We start from the raw sequence: 22,482 nt of genomic DNA on the forward strand, positions 1-22,482 counted from the left end.
TAGCCCTCATTAAACATCACAACTGATAGAGGAAACAAAACGAAGAGTGCTGTTTATAGTAATGAACTCCTAAGGAAATTAAAAGCTGAGATTGACTGAATGTCTGTAACTCTACAACTAACCCACTTTCATTTTCTAAGAAGTCTATGGAAATGAGATATTAGTCTAACATCCACTAGATCCTAAGAAGTTCAGCAAGGCTAAAAATGCATTATATTAGTTTGCATTGACTGACAGTTTAAAATTAAGGATGGATCTGAACAATCCTACAAGAGACTATGGACAAAGAACTGATGCCAAATGAAGAAGATTAAACATGACAGTCACCTGTGCAGTCTCACCTGCTGTAAAGCAAGATGGCATTTTGCTGTGGGAAGGCACACACTTGCAACTCTTGACTACAAAAGTACTGTCACTGAGGACCATGAAACCCCACATCAATAGAAAGAGGTGAAGAAACAGAAGCTGTTTTCATCATGCTTGAACAGTGACAAAGTTCTTACAGGCCAATGTCCACCATAAAAACCAACGTTAAATTAATGCTAGGCTTAAGTGCAACGTACTCCCCACAGCATAAGGCAAAAATAAAGTCTAGCCTAGCCTGAAAAAACTTCCAATTTAAAAGCAGGCAGCAAAACAAGGCTTTCAGAAGGCCAGTAGCTCACAGAATACAACAGCAAACACATGATGACAGTCACTGTGACAAATGTTTGATGGGAGAGAGGGAAGAAAAAAAACCCCACAAAACTATCTGATTGCTTTCACTAAATCTCTGTTGAAAGAGAGGTATGAAGTGTTTTGCTATCTAGACCATTAAAACTATTTCATGAGTGAAGGCCACTCTAAAAACAGTAAGACAAATTTGCTACTGATTAATAATAAAGCCATTCATTTTATTCTTCAAATCTAAAGTAATTACAAGCTAGAGCATGGCAAATGGATTTAGAAGAAGCCATAACGTCAGAAGAATCCTTTAAAGAAGAACAGTAATTTAAAAGACTGAACTGAATAATGAACTCTCCTGAACAACAATTATTATGAGATTGATTTATTGAAAGTGTATTTAATTATGCAAGAAATGTTTAAACTTTCCAAAATAGTGCAGGAAGACAGAGAAACCAATAGCAGAGTCAGCCCTACGTCCTCATTATAGTTGAGAAGCTGAAGCAGATGGAGAATTCATTTAGTTTAGAAGGATAAAGTACATCAATTTCTCTGAATCCACATTTCTAGTCAATTTGTTACAGTACCAGCTTCAACAATTAATGATCTCATTTTCCCATTTGTGCCTCCTTTTAAAAGAACTCAGTCTTTGTTTCCAAATGAGCAAAATGTCATAAAGAAAAAATGTAACTCAAACATCACTTTGAAAGCTCACATGCCTAAAGCCAAATGTTTCAGCAATAACCACAAAACCAGTGGTCAAATTCAGTCAAGTAAGTAGCCTGGTCAGTTTAAGTATCTGGAAAAAGCAGAAAGACCTATCTTTGACCTGAGACACTTAAACTGACCAGCCTACAGCTAACTGACTCCTACAGAGAATTTTTTTTTAACTACTTCACCTTTTTCCTTAAAATACCTGATATTGATCTATGAGATTGCCACGGCTGAAGGTGCATTTCCAATGACAGGTTTCTCCTGTTCAGTTTAGACAAGGGCAGTCCATCATCATATCCAGTTCTGTCATGTCCACAACAAAGTTAATATAAATAATATCATAAACCTGTGCTTCAGATACTCAGAGCTGGGTGACAGGCTGGCGGGGAAGCACATAACTACCCATAGGTATCCGCAACCTGGCAGGGCAGAGCTCCAGCTCCTACTCAGTTTCAAAATCATCAAGTCTCTAATAACAGATACAGATCACCACAATGTGAAAACGTCATGAAACATGGGAGATGGGAGAATGCTGCTAGCCCTCAACACTCACCTCAGGGGAACTCCAAAATTCTATGCAAGAGCTGTTGGGTGGGAACATCTCCACTTCAGTCAGACACACACAAAACACCATTCCACTCTCTGTATAAATCACAGAGCAAATATGCTTCTCCCATTCCACAGCTGTATTTCTATGCTGACAGTACCATCTCACAGACAATCATGCACCACTGAGTGCAGAGGTTTAGGGGAAAAAGCCTGTCCAGCTCATATTCTACAGAGGCTGTTGCTGACTGCTTAGATGCTGCCTGCTAACTCTGGGTATTTTCATAACATGGACAGTGTGCTAGATTGTGCTACAAGGCACTAACTAGGATTAAGCACAGAAAGCTTCAAATTAATCTCCAGCCATTGATCCATTTGAATACTCAACATTACAATATGTTTCACCTTGTTTTAGTTTAAAAGTTCATGAAAAATTCAAAACATCTTATTTACCCAATAGTCCTTGACTGATTCTTCTACATTTCAGTTCGTAAATACATACATTATTTAACCAATACTGCAGTTACAGAATAGCATATAAATATTCAGGGACTTTTTAATAAGTGCAGCTTTTTTTCAACAGACCACAATGGTTGCTTAGGAACATTTACTAGTAGGATACCTGAAATAACAGTAAGAGAAACACCTTCAAAGAGTAAAGTACTTGGATAAAATGGAAGAAAGGAGCAAAATACTAATTCTCCATTCTCCTCACACACCTTCAAACAAATTATGATGCACAAGAAGATATATAGTATGCATTCACATATGAAAAATAGAAAGGGAAAAACTTTAAACGATAAGCTGAGGGAGCCAAGTTAAGAAATAAAAGAAAAATAATGACGGTCATTCCAAACCCTCAGTTCATAACTTGTCAGAAACTATACCATCAGGAACAGACTCAGACAAAGTTAATCTCTAAAATTGTTACTGAGTTTTAAATAAATAGCCTGACTTTCAAAAGCACAAGTTTCCTGCAAATGGCAAATTTCCCTTTCTACAGAAATTTTCTTCTTACCTTGTTTTTTTTTTTTTTTCAGGGGAAAGGGTGGGGGCACAGCAAGGCAGGGACCCATTTTCTCACGCAGATGGTAAATGCAGTGCTAATATCTGTGCCCCACCTCTCCCTGACACTGTGCTGACATTCTGAGGGCAGACTGTCCCTTGCCAACAGCAGCCCCAGGGAGGCACACACACACATGAATCTGCCACACAGGACACTGCGACCACACATCCAACAAAGTACATGGCCAAAGCCCTTCTGTGCAAGATCCCCTTTGCTCCCTCATCTGTGATGACAGCTTGGTGGGTCTGAGTAAAAAAGAAAGGCAAGCAGAAGCTCTCATATTTTCAGAAGATCAGATTTGGCGTTATAGGGAAAATAAGGCAGAACCAGCAAGTAAATTCCATATTCTGATATCTCCTTTTTCCACCATTTTTTTCTTTGCATTAAGCAAGCCAGTAACTCTTTTTCTTCTGAAAAATACTCCTAATTTTACATTAACACACTAAAATAGGAAAAGCGAAAATATGTAAGCAGCCCTAATTTATGTATTCAAGACTTATGTAATGAACAGTACTATGGCAAAACTAAAAGCATTTTATTAAAGTCTCTGGATAATAGTTATAAAGCTCATTATTCTTCCAGCAAATTAATATTCTATGTCTCACTAACACTATAAGCAAATGAACTGTTTTAGTTAAATTAATATTCATGTTAACTGCATGCAAAACCAACTAATTAAGTAGTTCTATAATATTAAGGACATATGTAAACAGAGTCTGTGATCAATTTTAAGACTAACCAAGTAAATCATACAGGATGTGTTGTGTGAATTTGGCTGGGTCTTCAGAACGTGGTATACTGGGAGGTGTCCCTGTCCACCTAGATGATATTTCAAGGTTAAACCATTTTGTAAGTCTATGTTCAGTCAGAAAATAATTCCAACAAAAAGGTGCATTCTAAATATTAACCAAAACAGTAGCATAGTACAGGTGACTAGTTTAAATCTACAAAAAAGAAAAAAGTTTGCAATAAACAGAATCTCTTCTTTCCTTTATCTGCCTATTCCTTGTCTATATAATAACAATTTAGAGCTTAGAATTCAATAACCAATTCTTAAAATGTTTTAAATAAGTTTCCTCTTCACCTATTAGTAAGTCTTGACAGAAATGTTGTAGCTGCTTTTTCTTCTTCATTTATGCAACCGCATCAAATCTGCATGAAAAAAATCCCTAATGGTGATAACAGAAAAGCTAAAGACCACAACATAATTTCTTTGAGCTATGAAGGTATCAGTAGTATTTGTTTCTTAATAATCTCATTATAATTTTTTTTTCTAAGACATATATCATGACAGTATTGGGACATCTTACAAAGGATATTTTCCTGATTGTTAAATTAAATTATATTTGGGACCTAAATTAATAATAGGTGCCTGAAAATACATCAGGGAAAAAAAAAGGAAAGCCAAAAGCTTTTCTATTAGCAGCTCCTACCAAAAGAGGAAAAAGATGCAGCACAAGTATTCTAAGTGCATAACATGGTCCACACTGCTCATCCCTTACTGTAAAAATGCAAATGAAATAATACAAATAAGAACAAGGAAGTTGCAAGTCACACACTCCAAAGCCAATTCCAGAATCTAGACTGCCACTAGAAGCAGCTGAGTCACCATACAGCAGCAAAGAGAACACCAATACCAAGATGCTGTAGAAGACACCACAGGTGGTGACACACGGCAATCCTCACATGAACTTAGTCCTAAATTCCATTTCAAAAGTTCAGGGGGTGCTTGAACACCCTAAACAGACACATCCCTGCTTGCATCAGCTGTCTTACAATTGTCTGATCCTAGGTCATCTGCACCACCTTGGCTCTTACTAACCCTGACTGCTTATCCCAAACACTTCTGAACCCATCAGTCACAGGCTTTCACATCAGTCACATCCAGCCCAACCTCCTTTTCCAAGTCTTTCTTTCCAGATCTCATGTTCTAGATCTCACTTTCTCAACACACACGCCATTTACATTTTGCCTCTTTATCTTTTACATAAACTTCACTTTCAGAAAGCAATATTTTTCCCCACCACTTTATCATCTTCAAAGTTGTAGAATGCTCTCACTGGGGAGGGCATTGAGAGAGTGTGAGCAGCTGTTACTGGATTATCCAGGTCAGTCCAATTGGGCAAATTTTAGTAAGAACAGCAAGAGCTGTCATCCCAGCACATGTCCCTGAACACCACTAAGTGGCACATCTTTTAACAGCAGCACTAGAACTTTCTGGTTTATTATAAGCAAAAGAGTTTAATACAAACAAAAAGTTTTGATCCTCTTTTGGTTTTGGAACTTTTTTTTTTTAAACACCTCAGATCACATTTCTTTTCAAAGAAGTCAGTCTGAAATGTAAATGTCATGAGATAAGCCAAGCCAGAACAGCTACTTTTGACCAAATTATACAATAATATGATAGGCCTTAATACTTCTTTAGAAGGAAAGTGTAGACCAACTGACTACTTGAAATCCCTAATTTTCCTTAATGGTGTGATAATTGCCAAATACTTAGCATTGTAATACAATACTAAGTATTTGGCAACCCTGGCAATAGGCTGGACTATTTATGGTTCACAGTATGCTCATCACTGCTGTTCTCCATTAACAGCACACCCTAGTACTAAGTACTCAATTTTCAAAGTTTCACATGCCAAGGAAGGGTAGAATTGACTTCTAAATCTGCATGAAATTTTATTTGTTGTTCCCTACCCAGACAGGTCTGGGAAGTTCCAAAGTAAATGTGAGCTTGGGCTGCAGACAGATGCTGTTTTCTAAATGCTGATAAGTTACTCAAAGTTTTATCGTGAGATCTTTGCATACCCACCCTCCTCCCTTTCCCCAAATCTTCACAGTTCATGAGCAGCAAATTTGAACAGAGGGGTCTTCACAGCTTCTCAGTGGTAAAAAAATCAACCACAACAAAATAACGATGGATTTTCCTCAAAATAGGGATTTCAAGCACCAAACAGTATTTCTCCTCCAAGAATCTCAAGGGAAAAAACCAAACAACAAAAACATGTCTAGCTGGAAACAACCCACGCAGTCCCCATGCTAAGTGAACTAAACCCTTATCAGGCTGAAATTGCACTTTGCTGGATAGCTGCATTTATATCAGAAGCACCAATTTATTACTGCAGGGTTCTTTTAAATACTGCAGTAAAGAAAGTTATCTTATAGAGAATAAATTCGCTACGTGGGGCAAAAAAAAAGAGATAAAATTGATTTTAACAGGCTTCAAGTTTTTTTTCTTATGGTATTATATTCTTGATATCTTATTTGCAAGTGGACACTATAATCCAGAAGAAATTAAGGAATTTCAAGTTGCCTACTTGAAACAGCCACAATCTGCATTCAGCCTCAGGAAGTCATTTGTACTATTCCTTGTCTCTGCAACAAGCTTTAAAAAATTAGGTGATCAGAGTTACACTGAAGATCTTGAATCATTCGTGTATGATAGGCAAGTATTGCAGCAGTTAAAATTACATTGTTTTAAATTATAACCTTGTTTTATATATCTAGGTTTTACAGAGTTTTATGAAGTGTAGAATTGCATGCATTAACCTTCTGCCATGTCTACCAGACTTCTGGAAAAGTATTCATGCTTGTGCAATCTATTTCTGGTAAAGAAACAAAAGGAAAGGGAAAAAATCCCAAACAACAAAACAAAAAAGCAAGCATGTCTACCTTTCACTAGCCAAATAAACTTCATGTGAATTAGTGAAATCTTTGTGTGGATAATTAACAAAAAATCAGGAACATGCATCCCACCCACATTCATGAGCTGACTGAACACACAAGACTCAATATACAACAAAATACTGGCTTCAGTGAAATCAATATCAACGAGTTGTTGTCACATCTAATGGCTCCTGAAATACCTCAGATCTAATATTTTCCAGTAACAGTTCACAAACAGCTAAGTTTGTTGATGTGTATATCATTTAGGACAAACAGACAAAGTAAGTGCCACTGTGCTCCAAGGGATGTTCTAAGTCATCAGGGCAATGCTCTCCTGACAGAGACCACACATCACTGAATGTCTTTTCTAAGCCAAGCAAGTTCCATCATAAAGAAGCACTGTTTTTGTTACACCTCCAGTGCTAAACTGTGAAACAGGATTTCCAGAATTTTCAAGAACCCTCCTCTAAATTCATGCTTACATTTCTAAATTATCTCTGTTTCTGTTCCAACACTGGCCAATAGCTTGAACAGCCTCTTTCTGTCACTAACTTTTTAACTTGAACAAGGGATGGCTTAGGACTGAAAACAGTACTGCATGCTGGGCTCCATCATGCTTTTTAAAACAACATTACTACCCTCCCTATCAGCAATGCATCTCCCAATGAATCACACACTATTTGCTTTTCCTGTAGTTGCAGTCCTGTCTCTTCCCTATCCCACTGCAGCCAATCCTTAGCCCTCTGAGGAGTTTAACAACAAAGCATCAATATCAGAGATTGGGAAGAAAAATGAGCAAGAGAATTTTGTAAAGGTCTGTCACACCTCAGAAAGAAAAATATCAATTCCTGCAATAGTGACTTTGCATGTGATACTCCAGGACTGGGACTAAGCATATGCAGCTTAAAGAAATGCAAGCCGCAGTCAGCAAGAAAAGAGAATCTCCTAACTTTTTTATATACAAGCAAATCCTACACCAAACAAAAAGTCCAAACTAGCTAAACCTCCTAGTACATATATTTAATTTGTATCCATTTAGTGGAGATTCCCTTTCTCCAGACATGGAGAGAAAGGGAATACCATGCAAGTTTTAGACCTAAACTATGACCACCTAACAGAATTTTAAAAAAATATCTATAATCATATTTTAATGTGTAAATTCCTTATTGTCATTTTTTTAGTTGACAAATATCTATTTCATAGCAAAACAACATCATAGAAACAGCTGGATGGCAGTTTAAGCTCAAATGAACCAGTGTCACATGCTGACAAGTCATCTCTCTGATTGCTTTTGAATGGCAGCACATGCAGATTTATTCTATGCCATAAATTAGAACAATTATTTCTCTGTACTTCACTTTTTATTTCAGTGGGCCATTGCACATATTTTTAAAGGATATCTTCCCTTTCCTTGATGATAAGTTCATTCTGCTCCTCTAGCTGTCTGATCTTCTTCTCAAACGATTCCTGTTCAGCTTTCAGCCGTTCTTCCGTCTCCTCTTTTTCTTCACTTACCCTGAAAAGAATTTGAGAAAAATAAAATATATGCCCATAACCACAGTGCCTGACTTCCAACTCCTCCACCACTTTGCAGGTAAATGCATAACATCCTCTCCACCCTAAAGAGCAGGTTAGTTCCTCACAATGTTTATAATATGTTACACAGGAAGGTGCGTATGACTTGATGCAATACATCTCTTCTTTTTTTTTTTCAGAAACACTGGTCTCAGTAGAGTACATGCACATTAATGGGCACCATGGAGCAACAAAGTCAGGGCCTGAACCCACAATTAGGTTTGTCCAGTCTGATTCTCTGCAACCATAATGAAGATTCACTGGGATACTTTCAAACCTAGGACATGAAGACAGAAAACTCAGACAGAAGAGCTTAGATGACATGACAGAAAGAAAATTCTGGAAAACTTTTCTGTTTCTTAATCTATAAACTAATCCTTCTTTCATCTTTACTGGTCAAATACAAGTTCAGGAAAGAATCATTTTTCTTGTTAGCTTTCTCCAAACAAAACTGTTTGTCCTTTTCTGAGGATTTTCAAATATCAAGCTGCAGGCGTAAATTTTCCTTTCTGTCTGGGGCATGGCACCCTGTATCTTGCTGCTCAGTGTAAATAATTGGATCAAGATTAAAGGATGACAATGGGAAAAAGGCTTACAATGATCATTTATTCTGCACCTCAAGAGCAGGCTATAAAAACAATTATTCTGGTATCACGTAGGCAAGAAGATCATTATGCACAGATGATCCTGTAACTATGCTAAAAAACGTGGCTTGGAAATCATGGTTCCATAAAAGCTCCACAAAAATATTAAGTAATGAGCTTAGACTAATAAATATTATTGCTCTGCACTTAGGCAATTTCTGTTGCTGAAGGCTCTTAAAGTTCAGTCTTTTATGATGATGAAACAGCTGCCACAACACAGGTGACAGGAGACCAAAGCAATACAACTTTTAGAAAACTCCAATTTTAATTTCCTTAAAGTGGAACAATCTTATAGGAAGAGGAAAGAGGAGGGGGAAAATGAAGTGTGTATATACATATATATGTAAGTATAAGACTAAGTCTGGCACTCATTCCATTAGACTAATATTCTGAACCGAATGTTTCATTCAAGGACTGAGCCATACATTTCATATCACTGTTCCCCTTAAGAGGGCACAGATTTGTTTTGATCTTCCAGTGGAGAAGTCATAAATACCACAACTGGGTCACTCCCCTGGAGTGAATTATAGGCAAGCAGTATTCCCCAACTTCAAGATCAACCCACAGCACTCTCATATCAGCTCAAGCAGACTGCATGAAGTTGGAAGTAATAATACTGGAACTCACACTTTTTCTCTACAAACCTAGAGGGAGACAGACGACAGATACCCGTAATCAAATTCTTAAAATTAGGGCAGTTTGAAAGCTTGGATCAAACTATTAATTGTAAAGTTTCTAATGAACGGGGGGGAGAAAAAGACACTGATTAAGCATAACAGCATTCCACTAGTCAAATGCACAAGGTCTCACTTACAATCTTGGGCCCAGTCCGGGAAGGTGTGATGAGTTCAACCTGTTCCTTGGCCCCTTCCCCTCCACTCACAGGCTGTCAGAAGGGCTGGGCAGATACCATTAAAGAAACATGGTAACAGGAACTACCTGTACAAATTCTAGACCCACACCAACATCTCTGCACTCCTTAGCTAAGCAGGCAAAAAACTTTTGAGCAATATCCACACACTTCCTTGCAGTAACAGCCACAGCACATTTGCCACAAGCTGCAGAGAGAGACTCTCATATCCAACCGTGGCCCATTTGCTTCCTCTGAGTCCAGTGCAACCACCTAAATAACTACAGCACAAATGACCTTTTTTCACATTATCAGTGAAAGATGCAAAAACAAAGTTAATTAGAAAACCACAATGAAGAACACAATGACTACGTGGATGAAAGACAGGAATGGAACAAGAGCAGGGCAGGCAACTGGAAAGAGAGAACAAGTACCATCTCCAGGATTCTGTGAAAGGAAGGAAGCTTGGTCAGTAACTTGCAGGAGTGGTGCTGCATGAGAAAAGGGTTTGGGGCAACAAATGTCGGGCTATGCTGGCACCTAATAACACAAAAATTGAACAACAGTACAAGGAAAAAAGGCATGAAAGAAGAGAGCACTAGAAAAATCAGACTAAATGTAGCAGGCTTTACTCATCTCTAGATTCTGTGATTTGTTTCTTATATCAGTGTGCATCACATTCACGTGCTGTGTTTGTATTTAACACATATCACAGCAAGCTGTCACACTCCCAGACACATGAATATATTGTGCCACATATCTTACGCAGTAAATGACTGAGAACAGTAAGTGATCTCAGAAGAAATGTGGCAGTATGTGTTTATGTATCACAAAGCAGGAGACAGCCCATAAAGGGCAGGCGAGATACAAAAGACGGTTACTCACAGGAGGTGGCAAAAGGAAGTTAGAGAAAAGGAATACAAGAATCTCATCAGATTATGCTCTGGATTTATGTCACTTCCTATAAATAGCTCAGTGAGTTGCTGGGTTTTTTAATAAACTTATTTCTTTGCCTTCTGGCAGTAAAGAACATATGATTTTTAGCAGAAGTATGGAAGATTTCACTGATGCTGTACAAAAACATTACAATGCTCATATAATGCTCCTCAAAAGTATTTTCACCCTCTGTTCAGCCACTTGGGTCAAAAAAGAGCAGCGAAAGAATGAAGGCACAACTACAAAGAGCTCAACTGCTCCACTGAGCAATATGCTGGTATCCAGCTCCATTGTTCTTGCCTCCAGGATCAAACAGACAACTGACAGCTGAGAGCAAAGATGATGAATCAGAGGAACTATTCCTTCCATTCAGTGTCTGCAACATTTTCTTGCATTCTATTCACATTCACCTACCTTGTGCCATAGGACGTGCACCATCTTTGTTCAAGATTTGCTTTAAATTTGACAGTTCAAAGCCTATATAATTCTAAATGCATTTAAATAAATAATTTTACTTTACAGGAGCCTCTTTAGAAAAACTCATAATGCAAATATATTGACAAAAAGCCCTCCTAGGGCATCCGCCTTAGTGTTAAAATTAATTCCTAGCTCACCAGTTCCAATTATTATTGTGTGCTCCCAGGTCCACTGCTGATAGTAGTATTTCTGTCTAATCTAAAGAAGGAATTGATCAAGGAGTTTGCTGATGACACTGACTCATTCCACTGAGTAAGCAGGACTGATGCTCTCCAGGTGGAATTTTTGAAGCACTGCACAAGTCAACAGCACTTCAAGTTTTATTTGTTTAATGAAAAACTGACATGCACAAGAAAGAGCCATGATAATACTCACATCAACACTACACTAGGGACAGAACTCAGCTCTTTCTGACTGAAGGCAGAGTTGGAAAAGCAAATTAAAAACAGTACCTTGTGTTTTTTAAAATTTTAAAAAATGAGCTTTTACCAAAAAAATCTGAAATGCAGTAAGAACATTGCAGCTCAGCTAGTTAAGACAGAAGGAAAACTGAACAAAAAACAGATATATAGACACTGGGAACTTCACTGATCAGTCCTACACTCCTCGGGAGCACTTATCTTGTAATAAACACCAATCTGGTATTAGTCTGTCAACTGGCTAGCAAAGATTAAAAAGGTTTGGTGACCATTCTTGAAAACTACAGGTTTTAAATTCCAGGCAAACAATGGCATCTGGAACAGGGCAGACCACCATGGCGGCAGGGTTGGGGAGAGAGGGAAAGGAAAGAAAAAACAGAATTTTTGTCCAAGGATCAGGGTTCACAAATCTGATACATTCTATTCAAGCATCATATGCAGTTTGTTTACACTAGAAAAAAATAATTTAAAAAAAACTGCTATGCGCCCAAAACCTAATTGAAATTGCTACACAATGGATAAATTTTACAATATGCAACCTGCAAAATACAAAACTAGATTTCACAGCATGAATTTATAGCTACAAATGACTTTTTAAGCACAGAAAGTAAGTGTGATTGGTGATACAATAATCCTGGGCATGCTTTACCTATCAATACAAAGTAATTTCCAGGCAAGCTTAGGGATAGCTCATTTGCAGTCTCACTGCCTGACCAATTATGAAAACTGCAGCATAAAATTGCCCCTAAAGTAGCACACAAAAAAAGATAAAAGATTTTGATTTTAAAGCCAGGTAACAATTTGGTTAAATATTAAGTAGTGTAACCCAGGAGAAAAGGCAACACAAGAGGCCAAACACACAAAATTTGTAATACAAACCACAGGCAAGTTTTCCTTCAAAGATCTTAAGGACTGGGAGAAAAACAGCAAATATACACTATAATGGCTTTACTGAAACCTCTTCAATGGTTTCCAGTTCTGTAACCAAACTAATATTCTGTTTTGACACCCATTTTTTTTCTTTTTGTTAGAAAATTTCAATTTCAGTTAGGTAATTTCAGCTTCATATCAAAGACCGTAGAAAAGATTAGTATCCCAAACTGCTAGCACCCTACAAAGGGCTTAGGAATCCAGAGAGTTGGGATGAGGGAAGCATTTTCTCAGTAAGGGATAACAGGCTGTCTGAAGGTTGTTTTAGTAGCTGCCAGTTACAAGTCGTTCTGGGCATGTCAGTGATCTTAGCCAGAACACTAATACAATAGCAAAAACCATCTTGTATCTCATTTGGAAAGGGAAATCTCTCCCTCCCATGGGTGCAGAAGGGCATTATGATACCTTTCTACCAAAATTGCTTTTGAAGATTTGTCTGCAATGACAACAGGAAGCCAGCTTTCTCCAAGCTTATCTTATTCAAAGAAAGAAAGAATGCAAAATAGTTAGGTACCAATTTTTGCCACTAAAAACAAAATTTAAACTTTCATGAACAACTCTACATCACTTAGTGAATGCTTCTGTTCACTCAAAAAAGACAAATTCCATTTCTGAGCTGTACAGGCATTTGTGATCAGGGGAAAAGTATTTATGATGTACCTGCCATACCAGGAGGTACCAGTCCTGGAGCCCCAAAGTCACAGAACTATGGCTTTATACCAGTTAGGAGTGAAGTGAATCTTGCAAACATATACACATTCACTCTCTCTGCTAAGGAGTTACGATCCTCTCCATTTAACCAAAGGCCAAGAATTTGAGAGAGATCTCTCAAAATCTGCATGTCACTCCAAGTATTTCACCCTAGAATACTTCATAATCAGTCTCAGTCTGGTGTCTAGCAAGCCCTTAATGTCCAACAGTCAGCTGGCTACGTCCCAGCAGGCCCCGTGCTGCTCCTTCTCAGAGGAGGCCAATGTGTCCTGACACTGGCAGCGAGCACGAGCACAAGGATCTTTCTGTGTCCTCACCATGCCACTGCTCATTCCATCACATAAGCTGATGACTGCTTCAGGAGCAGCCTGCAGGAATAAAAGCTCAGAGAGAGTCTTCTTTGCCTCTCTTGAAAGGACTTTGCTGATAGGGAGAGAAAATTTGCTCCTACTGTGCCACTTTCACTACCACACCAGGAGGACCTTGCTGAAAACATAAAGGTGCCACAGTGGCTGTCTCAGAAAATAATGACTGATCACACTCAAGAATACTCCACTTACACAAAGCACTTTGGCATTCATGGGCATGACTCATTCTTCTCAGAAATTCCTCTACAAAAGCAATTTTTAAAGAATCTGCGGACACAATAAATTAAAAAGCTCAAATTTGCAACATTCTAGTATATTAAACTCTGGCTCCACTCTGTCACTCTCATTTCACCTTAAAAGGATACATTCAAAGAAGGGCAAGATAATGGTTAGATTTACAGGCAGCAGCACAGATCAAAAACTACGATTATTTAGCCTAGAAAGGAGGATTAGAAAGGATACAGCTGAGTCCTTTCTTTAGACCCCGTCTCAAAATCCAATTTCATAAAATTCCGAACAGCTAAGGTGATGTCAGCCACTGGAATCCCCAGCAGGAGACCTTTACAGCCCAGAAGCTCTTCTTTTTTTACCCCAGAGAAAATTATATTAATGTAGCTAGCATCAGAATTTGCTCGTACCAATACAAAGTCTTACAATTCAGCAAATTAGCAACCACACTGGCACACACACCCTCAATGTTCAAAAGTGCAGTGGGAATGAAAGTTGGAGGAAAAAAAGCAAAAAACAGGAAGAAAAGTACAAGAGAGCTCTCTCCTTCAGCAGTCACAGAAGCTGGGGAAAGACCAACCACTACCCTGAGCTGCTCAAGCAAGACCTGGCTGAAATCAAAGCCTATGATTAAAGAAGTCAATCACATTTTGCAACTGGTTTCCACATAAACAGAATTTTACCACTTTAAAAGAGCTTTCATGAAACTGCTAACTGACCAATCTGTATCTGTTTACCGTCCTGCAACAAATGTGCATGAATGAGCCTCAACTACCATTCATAAATTATAGCAAAATAAGGAACAGCGAGGTACAACCCAAGTGAGACCTTTATTATTCCAAGTATTTATTGCAGGACAGTGTTCCTGTAAAACTTTCAACATTCTGCTGCTCCTTTTTCTTCTCCAAAGTAGCATAGAATGTTCTACTGCTTGTAAAAACTCTCTATCATTGCACAACTAAGGATGAAAATTATGGAGAGTTTTAAAAAAGTGACGAGGTGAGCGGAATTAAAGTTCAACTTCCCTATTACTCTGCAAAGGACTTTTAATTACATCCAATAAAAATATGATTAGGTTTAAAAATAAAAGAGAACTAAGTATAAAATAATAGTGTTCCACTAATTTTACTTTTCAAAATTAATGTTGCTGCACCTTCTATTTTTCTTCAAAGAAATGTCAGGCAGAAATATCAAACTGTCCTCAGGGAAAAATCACAGCATCTGAGATTTAAGAAGAATCCCATGCTCGAATGAATTACTGTACTACTATTCACTAGGGAGCAGTGTATTATGAGGAACAATGTAATAAAAGGCTTTTTTTAATATTAGAATATACCTCTATATATCAACAGTGGCAACAGTGTCCGAACAGCTCCAACATCTGACAATTTGTAACCAGGCATCCCACCAATCTACTCTTTATGACAGTCCTAACTATACATTTTCTAACACAAAGCATGATAAAATAGAGTTGCAAGCATGAAGAACTTCAGAAATTACTAAAATACTGTATGGCAAGAAATCCTGTATTAGTAGAAATTATTAGCAGGTAAAATGGTCCACTGGATAAGGATAATCAGAGAGAAAATATTCCTGGCTGCACCAGAGAGTTATTGCATGACCTTGAGCAAGTCACTAAATTTCTCTAATTTTCCATATTTTCCTATATAAAATGAAAAAAGAACAGTAATGCTTGCCAATTATTGCACAGACATAAAGGATCCACGTCAAAAAGCATTTAATTATTAACAGTAATTATTAACATTAACTTCTAGCCCAAAGGACGTGGGATCATCTCATAAGAGCTTCCCCCACTGATATGGCAAAGCTTGCCAAAGGCCCATGTGCTCCTCCTCATTTTTAGAGACACTCTGTAAGAAACAGATTTCCAGAGATTCTGAGGTGTTAGGGATAAAGAGTAGGACAAAAATCTCCTCATTTTAATTCTACCTCTTTATTACTTCCTTTACCTTTGAGAATATTACTAGTGCTGGAATGGAACTTAGAAAAAGACTTCTGCTAAAGCTGAAAACTTGCACTATTTCTACCTCTCCTTTCAAGGAATAGGTAGAATCTCAAGAAATTAAGGGAAGCAAGAAGTTTGGCTAGGTAAGTAAAAATTACACAGGCAAATCACTACCAACATGTTTCAGCCACAAGATCAGCAATGCACCTTTAACATGGCCTTTCATACAAAAGCTTACCTCTGCCAAATAATAAGAACTACAAAGTTTCATTTCATGACCAACAAAGTCTGTCATTTCCAAAAGCAGGATGTGTTTATTTGTAGCACTTGATACACACAACAAACAAAATCCTAGCCCTGTCATTAGGTTATTACAGAAGTACTGCTGGTCATGAAATTTTGACCTCCGTTTTAAATATATATTTAGGAGCTCAGAAAGCAAGGAAAAACCAACTAGGCTGCTTCATACTTTCTCCAGCAAGAAAAATTACCTTGTGCAAATATTCAGGTTTTTTAAGCAGTTCTACATTGCTTGATGTTAATTAGAGAAATTACTCTCTTTAAACTTAATGCATTTTCAGGTGATGCTTCTTCTTACCTGGCAAGTTCTTTAATTAAGTTTGCAATGCGTCTCTTGTCCTCAGGACACAAATCCTTTAAAGAAGCGCTCTTCATTCCTCCTTCATTAGTGCCCTGAAAATTTAAAGTTTCATTTTAGAATGTACTGTTTAAAAGAAAACAAATACTTCATAAGCTATTAAATGCATTTCAAGACCTAATAATTAGAAGCTGAAAGTAGATCAATTCCAACTGGGAATAAAATTCATATTTTTTAAATTGTAAGTACATTTCAATGAAACAAATTACCAAATTGTGAAGAATTATTTTAAGGTATTTGTAATTCAAATGCAAGCTGTTAGCTTCAATACTAAAACATGCTGGGTAAAGTTTTAAGACATGCACTATTCCTTGACTCATACTAGATAAAGAGGAGTAGGTTCTTATGGAAATCTAGTGCAGCAATATCCAAATCCAACTTCAAACTTCATTATATTAGGATCATAACATAGGGAGTAAGGTAAAAAACATGCTACCTTAGCATTTCTGAGCAAAGCATACAAAACAGCAAAACATTGTTAGCAGAGAGTACATCCCTTATTTCATTTTTCTAATACAGAGGAAAGCACACACACCTTCACATGCGGCTACTGTTTCATTTTAATGGTTTATTTGCTTATATTGTAAATATATACTGTATTTATGAATATATATATATAGTTATGATTTTTTTTTTCTTAGATAAGTACTATACTACTATGCTACTTTCGTAAATAAAACTTGTCAAAGAAGGCTGTAGCGGGGCTGAGCACTGCAGATTTTTCACGCGTTCCCGGGAACGCGCAGAGCGAGCCGCTGCACTTCCCAGGTGTGCCCACCAGAGGGCACTCTGCCGCCCGGCATTCCCGACTTCGGCTGTTTCCACGCAGGAAACGGCTCTAAACTGGTTTTATTCACCCAAAATTCCTGTGATCGGGTATTCAGTGCTGCAGCGCTAGTGGTAAGCACGAAATAGGAACCCGAAGATAAATGCAGCACTATGCTGTTCTGCCCAGGATTTTGGCAAGTTTCAGTATCCCCACTCAATCTGAAGGAGATTCAGTTTATACTTTTACAAACCCCCCCAAAGTGCATGCAGTGCTTTAGATAAAAGAATGCCACCAGATGCCCTGAAGTTTGGCCCAGTCAACACAACAATGCACAAAAGAAAACAAAGCCAACACTGGGCTTCTCTCATTGTCAGTAAAAGCAGCAGATCTACACCAGAGAGGAAGTGACCCCTTTCCTTCTTAGCTAATTAAACAGCATCTTAAAAACAATTAAAGAATAACGTCCACTACAAAGAGAGGTGATGTTTTCACACAGACACATGTTGTACCTGTGTGACCCTTCATTTTAACTTCAGTGTATTCTTCTCAGGGGCAAGAGGGAAAGCAATTTCACAAGGCAAATTTCAGCACTTTTCAAGGGGCATTTGATTTCACAGTTTTCTTCCCAAACATATGTCACTCACAAATGAACACTAGAGAACATCTAACTTGGCTGAATTCAACTAAACGTATGGCTGAAGGAATTTCACTTTGCATGCTAAAAATGTGTGACTGGTTTTTTTTTTAGCAGACAGATGATGAAACTTCTTTAAGAAAAATGAAGTTACAGTCCTCAAAAAAGAGAATGAAGCTTGATCACATTAATGAAGAGGATTTTAACAAAAGATCTCAAAAACTACTACCCAAACTGATGTACATACTGTCAGACAAAGTTTTGTGGGATGAAGAGGAAAAATCAGTTTTTTCTATCACTCACAAGTATGCAAAGATGGCACACAGGAAATTATCAGAGGGAGACTTGTACCATAACACGCATCAAAATGAAGCTGTGGAATAATGCACAGCAACAGCTGGACCATCCAAAGAAGACAACAAAGGAGGTAGAGGCCAAGACTCTCTCCATTTCCCAGATTTCTGTCCTTTCTACACAGCTCAGGATAGAAGACAGTTTTGGAACTCGGTACAGGGAAGATATTCTCCACACCTTGGAGGGTGATAACCGCATGGCAAAATCATGCAGGATCACAGAAAGGACCACAGCAGCTCACCTACTCCAGGCTAGAGCATTTTACTCAGAATTATGTCCAGGCCAGGCTGGATGAGACCCTGAGCAGCCTGCACTTGTGGAAGGTGTCCCTGCCCTTGGCAGGGAGGGTGGACTGGATGATCTTTAGGGTCCCATTCAACCCAAACCCTTCTGTGACTCTAAGCCATAGTAAAGCCATCAGCTCTCCCTGGACACACACACAATGCTCTGCAGAAAGTGAGTTGTGTTTTTCATGAGAATTCCATGCAAAAGAAGTTCTTCTTCAACAACAAGTAAAAACATGTGTTCTGTTTGTTTGAAGTATTCAGAGCTTATCTTCAGAGTACAAAGTTTTCATGAGAATTTGGCAAGGCAAGCGAAAAACAGAAGGTTTAAAAAGACAAAAAGGAAACATAGCTGTGAACACATCTTCTTGTCAACAATACAAAAGCACGAGTCGCCAATTAAGATTTCACATATCAGGCATTATATTTAAAATAAGAGTACACCAAAACCCATTTATACAATGGCTTTCACAAAAAAGGAGTAAAAACTCTCTATACAACAAGTAACGCAATCAATGCACCATTCAACAAAACTGATTTTAATGTGGCATATGAAGGCATCTGTGAGGCAGCAGGCTTGTAGATACTTATGAAGAGATGCTTCTACATAAAGACTCTGCATAATGGGGGCTATTTGTGGAATTTATCTGCATGCCACTTAACAGCATCATTTGCAAAGCAGAGGTACATACCAGCCTCTAAAAGCAAGTACCGATAAACAGAGAAAGGGAAATATACCTGTCCAGGAAAAGCCCTAAAAATTAATACTAGTTTAATAACTAGTCATGTGTCACGCTGAAGGATTCAAAGGACAATGACACTGTCAAAGCAACCAGAATTGTGTGATCTGTCTTCACATCAGAGTTTTAAACCCACATGTCTGACGTACAGCACACAGAAGGCAGAGAAGGACATCTCAGATGAAGAACAAGATCTAACTGCATGATAACAAAACAGTGATGCAGAACCAGTCAAAGGTTTTAGATCCTGCCTGCAAGAGGGAAGAAGCCAACCCCAGTGATTTACAGGCTGGCCCAAGATGACTGCTAGGCAAGAGACTCCACAGTACTCAAATGACTTACACAGTCGTTGTACTACACAAACCATGTTAGAAAAATGGCATCTCTCAACGATTTCTAAACACCACAGCATCTGTCACAACACCGAATAACCTTCCAATGGAAACCCTGCTGCTTTGGAATTTCTAATGCAAGGAACTGCAGAAACACATCACCTAGTCTCACAGGAGGAGACCACGAAATTCAAAGCAGTTGACATCAACTGACAAAGCTACTTCTACTGCTCAAATGCATTCTGAACTTTTACTATCAAAAACAAAAAGTGATTTTACCCTTCTAACATGAGCAGGCATAGCAAAAAGGTCCCTAAAATGAGTTTTTGCTCATGTAATTTCTAAATGAGATGACTGGAGCAATGAAAATGAATAAAATGAACAAAACTTCTTGCATGTTTAGCTAGTAAAGTATAGGCTAGGCACTACCCAGGGCTACATGCACTGCCTCTGTGCAAATACACACATAGAAATACAAATAATCTGTTTTACATGGCCCCAGTTACACACCACTTACATAAATGAGCACATTCGGCCTTTGTTCTCTTCAGGTGATAATTTCTGCTAGAAAGCCACCAAGTAAAGTGGGCAAAAAGTGTAAGAAACTGTAAAAATAATACTCTAAAACTGTTTAAACATTTTCGATCTGATCATTTTCAGCTTTTTTTCTACAATGCGCACTCTTAAGAGCAAGAAAAATTTGCTTTTACTCACCTGCTGCCCTGTCAGACCTCCTGTACCTCTATCAGGATCCATGGAAACAGAAGCAACAGCTACAGGCGCCTTCAGCTCGGTTTGACCTGTTTGATATTTTGGCAAACACCTTGTTCTTAAATTTCCTTTTGTAGACACTCCTGTAAGTGAAAGACAAGCAGAACATGCAGGTTATAAAGTGAAAAGGGGCCTTATTCTTGCCTTCCACAAAAGCAACCTTGCTTTAGCATCTCTTTTTTTGAAAAGAATGAACACCTCAGGAATAGGTCTGCAGTTCCCCCGGCCTCTCACTCCGTACAAAATTTCAGTAAGATGAATACATCAGCAGGAAAAGAGGTGCATGGCACTGAAGCACACCCAGCCACAATGAACATTTTGTAAATTCTGAAATGTACATTTTGTCTTCAGAGTGAAGTTCAGTGCAAATAAACTGTGTTTGAGTAAGATGCAAAAGCATAAAATTGAGCTTCTGCTTTGATACCCAAAGACAGTAAAGAACCAACCAGCAGTAAAGCTGTTAAAAGCACCACTCATATAATAAAATACCATTTCTTCTGTTACACAGCCAACCTACTGATGCTCAGGCTGTTTGTTCCTTTCAGGACCAGGCAAATGAGTAAGGCAACACTGCAGTGCACGCTCCACAGCTCATCTGTCAAATATTTCCTGCCACAATTAGAATTAGATCACCACTACGAATGGTAAGAACATGAAAGAACTGAAAATCCTGATGCTGCAATTACAAAGTGCCAACACTGACACTAACACTAAAACCTCCCAGGACCAGATTAAAGCCCATAGCTGCTTGGTACTGCCTCAAGGTTTAATTTTTGACTATTCAGAAGTGCAGAAAGTTTTAAACAAAAAATATTAACTTCATACTAGCAGATCAATTACAATTATTTGGGTAATTAATTTCAGAAGTGTACCAGAATTCAAGTGAAAGAACTAAATTATAAACTCTAATATCTCCATGCTCATACACAAGCAAAAACAATGGTCCTGAAATTCTCTTCCACAGAAGTGGTAGAAAACTTCCCACAGTGAATCAATTTCCATCATTTAGGATCACTGCTTTCTTTGCAGGGCCCAGAGAAAAACAATCCAACTAACCTGGCTTAAAAATCTCTGCATGTGTTTTGTAGTTCAACAGAGATGTTTGGCCAGTAGTTTTGGAGGGCACCCCAAACCTAAAGAGTACAATCCCTCAAAACTTATAACTGCTGGATGACACACACACAGTTTCAGTCTAGAGTTAACCATCCCCAGATACGTTTCCAGGACCTTGTGTCACTTTAAGAGCTGTGTTTGAAAACAATTAAGAGAATTCTGAAGGGAAACTAAGAGCATTCATCCTTTCCCCAGTGATGTACACAAGTATGCACTCAGTAAATCAAGGTCAAATGAACTAATAAAAAAAAAATAATTGCTTTATCTGTACACAATGAATCTTCATTTCAATTGATATCTTCAAAATTTACAAAAGACCTAACACCTCTAATGCTTCCACATTCCTTGGAGACCATATTAAAAATTCAGCTTGCCTGATAAATTGGACAAAGCCACACTGTACCTGCAACAGAAACAACTCCCCTGGAACTATTCATCTTATACAGCATGCTTATCTAAGCAGCAGAGCATAAATCCTCTGCTATAATCATGTATGTCCCATTACAACTTATGATGACTCTCTACCTTACACACACTTATGTACACAAACCACACATCTGAAAAGACACTGCAAATGTGAACATCCACAGGAAAAAACTTTGTTTATGTCTATTAGAAGGTCATACCTGAAACAGGTACCAGTGGATCTTCTTCATCAGAAGCTGCACGTGGCATTGTTAAAGGAAACAGAAAGAGTGCAAGCTTAGTTCTTTAAACAGGACTGTAAAAAGAAGTATTTGGTCTCTTAATTTAACATAGCTGTTGATAAGAGAACAGTCAACATTGTGGGAGCAAGAAAAGCAAGGAAGATTTGGTTAAAAAAAATCACCACAAAGATTGCTAAAACAAAAGGCCTTACTCCTTCTTCACTGTGCATTAACTTTCAGCCTATAAAGATTATCTCAGAGGTCACCTTTGCAAAAGATCCCAGGGACCAGCCCCAGTTACAAGAGCAATTACTAAGATAATGAACTAATAATATTAATTTAAATTTAAACAGTTTATATGGAACATCTTTATGTGTAAGGAAAGCAAATTCTGAAACCATGTATATTGATATTGTAATGA

The 22,482-nt window shown here is 38.0% G+C and overlaps 1 protein-coding gene across 2 annotated transcripts in view; it reads right to left on the reverse strand.

Moving 5' to 3' along the window:
• Nucleotides 1–22,482, reverse strand: part of KIAA1328 (KIAA1328 ortholog) — a 172,595-nt gene that overhangs the window by 145,900 nt on the left and 4,213 nt on the right. For both annotated transcript variants that reach the window (XM_064736180.1, XM_064736181.1), the window contains exons 2-5: nucleotides 22,041–22,076; nucleotides 20,245–20,384; nucleotides 16,358–16,452; nucleotides 8,056–8,171 (exon numbers count right to left, since the gene is read on the reverse strand). In XM_064736180.1, coding sequence (XP_064592250.1) covers nucleotides 8,056–8,171; nucleotides 16,358–16,452; nucleotides 20,245–20,384; nucleotides 22,041–22,076 — 387 coding nt within the window. The remainder of the gene's footprint in view (nucleotides 1–8,055; nucleotides 8,172–16,357; nucleotides 16,453–20,244; nucleotides 20,385–22,040; nucleotides 22,077–22,482) is intronic.

Source organism: Zonotrichia leucophrys, chromosome Z, assembly GCF_028769735.1.
Source record: "Zonotrichia leucophrys gambelii isolate GWCS_2022_RI chromosome Z, RI_Zleu_2.0, whole genome shotgun sequence".
NCBI classification, from domain to species: domain Eukaryota; kingdom Metazoa; phylum Chordata; class Aves; order Passeriformes; family Passerellidae; genus Zonotrichia; species Zonotrichia leucophrys.